General features: G+C 35.6%; 1 protein-coding gene across 2 annotated transcripts; it reads right to left on the bottom strand.

Annotated features, from left to right (window-relative positions):
* Positions 1–254: 254 nt before the first annotated feature.
* Positions 255–3,440, bottom strand: LOC110634154 (rop guanine nucleotide exchange factor 14-like). 2 transcript variants are annotated; one of them, XM_058141680.1, is made up of 6 exons: positions 2,742–3,440; positions 2,304–2,458; positions 2,136–2,231; positions 1,787–2,044; positions 1,368–1,685; positions 255–754 (listed from the first exon to the last, which is right to left on the bottom strand). In XM_058141680.1, exons 1-6 carry the CDS (start codon positions 3,127–3,129, stop codon positions 404–406), a joined length of 1,566 nt encoding a protein of 521 aa, XP_057997663.1. In that variant the 5' UTR covers positions 3,130–3,440; the 3' UTR covers positions 255–403. The 2 variants fall into 2 exon arrangements, with proteins under 2 accessions (XP_057997663.1, XP_057997664.1); XM_058141681.1 differs by having other exon boundaries at positions 2,136–2,210.
* Between the last annotated feature and the right edge of the window lie 761 nt (positions 3,441–4,201).

Here is a 4,201-nt window from a genome sequence, read left to right as displayed (position 1 = left end):
TTACTATAAATGGGTATGATTCCTTAAACTCGAAACTATCTCAAATCTAACATGCAAAACCCGATTTCGTCATGGGTATGATTCCTTAAATTCGAAACTATCTCAAATTCTATTATATACTATTTAAATTCATCTTGTTAGGGTTCTATCAAGTCAATAGTTGTAATACCTTACCAATCGCTATCCCTAGTAGTAGGAAATGGGACCGTCGCCAACCAGTTTGGGTGTTGGTTGACTTTGGTTGGCTTTCAAGATTCTGGCAACATTAATCACTTCATATTTCATTAATCATATGATAATATCATCTACATAAGCTGCCATATAAAAACCTCTTGAACTTTATAGTAAAAAAACAAAAAATACTTTCACTCGTATAAAGCCATAAAGACATGCTTATACAAGCTTATCTGCCAATTCTCCATACCATTCTTCTACTTGGTGTTGCATTTACTGACCTTGCTTTGGCTTCACTGTAAGAGAATCCTTTATCAGAATAATAACTAGCATCAGATTCACGGTACTTCCCATCTACCTTATTCATATGACAGAGAAATGTGTGTCGTGTGTGAAGGAAATGAACTGGAGAATCCAGAATTCGTGATACTTTTATTCCTGGGAAGCAACACATTGTTGCAGGAGAATTTTGATTGCTTGAAGCTTCTTCCTGCAAAATGTCCCATATCCTACTCAATATGTTGAGAGCCAAATTCCCAAGAACTCGAGAGTATGCCTCCAGAGTTGAATGGCCAACATCCTAAGGAAATTAACACTCACAATTATTCCAAATATAGCTAAATGTACACAATGTTAATATAATAGAGATAAATTTATATATAGTGGTACGAACAAAACCAAATGCCATTAATAAAGAACATTTTATTCTGAGGAAAAGTTCTTCCTTCAAAACAAGCACTATAGCTAACATGATTACGTGATTTTAGTTTGGAAAACCATTATGGAAGTACTTGATTGATTTTCTATGCAAAATTGGAGTTGTGTCGTTAACCCACTAGTTCCTTGAGCCATGCATAGTGCTTTTTTTTTTTTCCTGTTTAATATGATTCAATTCCTGATCTCTAAAGATTGATTCAAAGTAAGTTGGCATGTTCAGCACCACGATAGATTACTTATAAGCATGATCTAATTGTTAAATGCATTTGTGTTATTATTCTTGATGTCTAACCTAGGTATGAGAATCTGCAGGCTGGTTTCCCTGAATTTTAAGATTTTACTATCATGTGTATGCCTACCTTGCTCATTGTTTTTGGATGCTCACATAATTTATTGTTATGCATGAATCCAGTGGACTAACAATGATATGAAACGTACCCTACAGCTTATAATAAATACTTAATTATCAAACTCACCCTTCCATATTGGATTTTTTTAGCTTCAAGAAATCTTCGAGCCTTGACTTGCCGCAGAAGGGTTTCTGCTCTGTCTAAAAGTGACTCTATCTTGTCAAACTCTGACATGAAGGACCATGATGTTCGAACAGGGAATTTACTACTAACTTGTGCTGCAACCTTCTCTTTCCATGCAAATATGGCAGCTTCCAATTTGTTGATGGTCTCAAGTGCAGCGTGTTCGGATTTTAAATTAAGAGAACTGAGCTTTACTTCAGTTGTTTTTGAATCTGCAGCCAAGATCTTATACAATTCTTCGCCCAGGTTTGCCTTTCCAGACTGTAAATACGTACAGATTTGATTATAACGAATGCAATAAGATGTTTTTAGATTTATGGAAAGCTATTATACTAACGTTTCAGTGTTGAAAGCAAGCTTACTTTTGGTAGTGCATCCCTGATAATGGTTGGTACAGGCATTTCAAGCAATATATTTTCGTTGATAGATTTAGCAGCCTTGAAGACTTGATAGACCAATACACTCTGATAGAGCAATTTCTTCCTGTCTGAGTCAGAAAGCCCAGTTTTGGGTACTTGTGGCCACCACCTCTTTCTCTGCTTTTTGCTTTTGCTCTCACCTTCTGCTCGGCTGCCTACTTCTGTGAACCAAAGCTCAGTGTTCACCATTGAATCCAGTGTCTCCCGTAAATAATTGAGAAATTCAATGCAGTGAATATGAATAATACACCAATGAATAAATTGGAAACGTAGGAATGAAGAGAGAACCTACAATAAGCATGGAGTCCAACTTCTGAAGTGCTGGAAGATTCACATGGATGTCTGCACGAGCTTTTGGAGTCATTATCTGCTTCAATATCAACATCAACTACAAAAATCACAAAATTAAACAAACCATATAGTTTCATTCTTCTTGAACTAATAAAACTGAAAAAAATACCTCCACGGTCTTGCCATTGGCACCATTTTGCTTTGTAGGAACCAACTCAACCATATAGTTTGTAGGAGAGAGCAACCAATCCATTTCTTTTCGCCATTTGTTCTTGCTTTGTTCAGGCAATGGCTCTAATTTCCACAGTTCCCCAAAAACTGAAGCTGCAAATCCATTTTAAACGTCTTAAGAGCTCAGAGAACAAAGAAGAAGTGAACTTGCAATTTTATTAAGCACATTGATTTAGTTGTTTGCATAATGAATAACAATCAGCAGGAGTTCAGTTTGCAATTGTACATATTTTATGCAGCAAGTTTTGACTTGTATGCACAACTCCAGCTAAACTAAATGGCATGCTTAACTATTCAATCAACATTAATTAAGAAACAGAAGCTTAAAATGAAAAATCACACGAACATGTACACAAGCTGTAAAGAACAACTGTACCTGCAAGATTTGTTATAGCATTGGATAATGCTAATGCAGTAGTGAGGCCTTTACAACCTCCTGCTAAATCTTCACCTAATAACAGCTTCGCAAATTTTTCATTCATTGTCTCCACATCCGAAAATTGAATAGTATAAGGTTGTTTTGCTTTAACATAAAAATGTTGGGGACTTTCTGAGAGCTCCCAATCATCCAAGCTGAGTTCATCCTTCTTCATTGTCAACCATTTAGAAGAAAATGATCCAAAAGCATCTTTGCTAGAAGAAAAGCTCAAGTCATTATCATCATTGGAGGAGTCACTCATACACCTATCTCCTTGGCTTGTGCCACTTTCATTTTCATAAGATTGATTATTTTGAATGCAACTCTCAAGGCCATTATAGGTCATAGTCCCTGAAATGCAAAATTATTTAAACCTACAGATAATCAAGAAGATAAAAAGAATATAACAACTGATAATTCAAGAAAGATAATTAACATGAGTCCCTAGCCCTCGGCACATACACCTAGACAAACTATGGACATAGAAGCCTTATCTTAAAACAGTTCTTATGATGTTTAAATCCATGATTCAGAACTTGCTAAAGCTATTCAATCAGCAAAAGCAAGATGTGTATAAAACAGTCAGTCCAAGAAATCCAGCTTTTGTTCTCAGAGTGAAGGTTCTCTTCTTTTGGTATATTACAAGGCCTCCTGACCTTAGCCTCCACTATTTATTACTACTTTTAAACCCACTAATATTTTATGGATTGGGATACTCATGCGTCAACAGTTTTTCTGCTGCGTGGAAAATGAGCATAAGGTCCAAAATTTACTCATGTAAGCATGCCAGCTGCCTGCCAGGTGATCTGTCATACTTGTCCCTATTGTAGTAAATTAGACCCCAACACATGCCAATGCAAGCACTATTACTATACGTTACTTTTGCTATCCTTTTCTTATGTCTGCCAAAACTTCTGGTCAAGGATTTCAGCTCCAGCCTCCATTCACATCTGGAACACATTTGTCACTAAGAAAAAAGAACTGGAGCAACTAGATGATATACATCAATGAGGAAACCGATCTTATTGATAGATTTTATAAATTTAAGTTCATTCGTCTTCTAATCAGTGTTAGAAATATCATTTTTGTCTTCAAATTTCTAAATTTTACCGAGAATAGCCAGAAAGTAGAAGCGTCCCGTGGGATCATATTGAATGGACTACAACAAAGGAGAAATTTCTTAGCAAATCATTTCAATGAGTCACAATGGGTCCCTCCTCCCTAGATATACTGCTTTTTTTTTTTCTTCTTTTATTTTCTTTTTCAGAAACAAAAAGATAAAAACTAATGATATTGATCTGTCATACAGTGCTCTCTTTAATGGAATGGATATTATGTTAATATAAAGAGATTATTGTATATGATAGTAGTTATATTTCCTTCATGGACATTGAGAGAAATTATTGTGTGCTCTGAGC

This window comes from Hevea brasiliensis, unplaced genomic scaffold, assembly GCF_030052815.1.
Source record: "Hevea brasiliensis isolate MT/VB/25A 57/8 unplaced genomic scaffold, ASM3005281v1 Scaf187, whole genome shotgun sequence".
In the NCBI taxonomy this organism is placed as follows: Eukaryota; Viridiplantae; Streptophyta; class Magnoliopsida; order Malpighiales; family Euphorbiaceae; genus Hevea; species Hevea brasiliensis.
The sequence above is the reverse complement of the archived record's forward strand: the minus strand, read 5'-3'. Positions and strand labels throughout refer to the sequence as shown.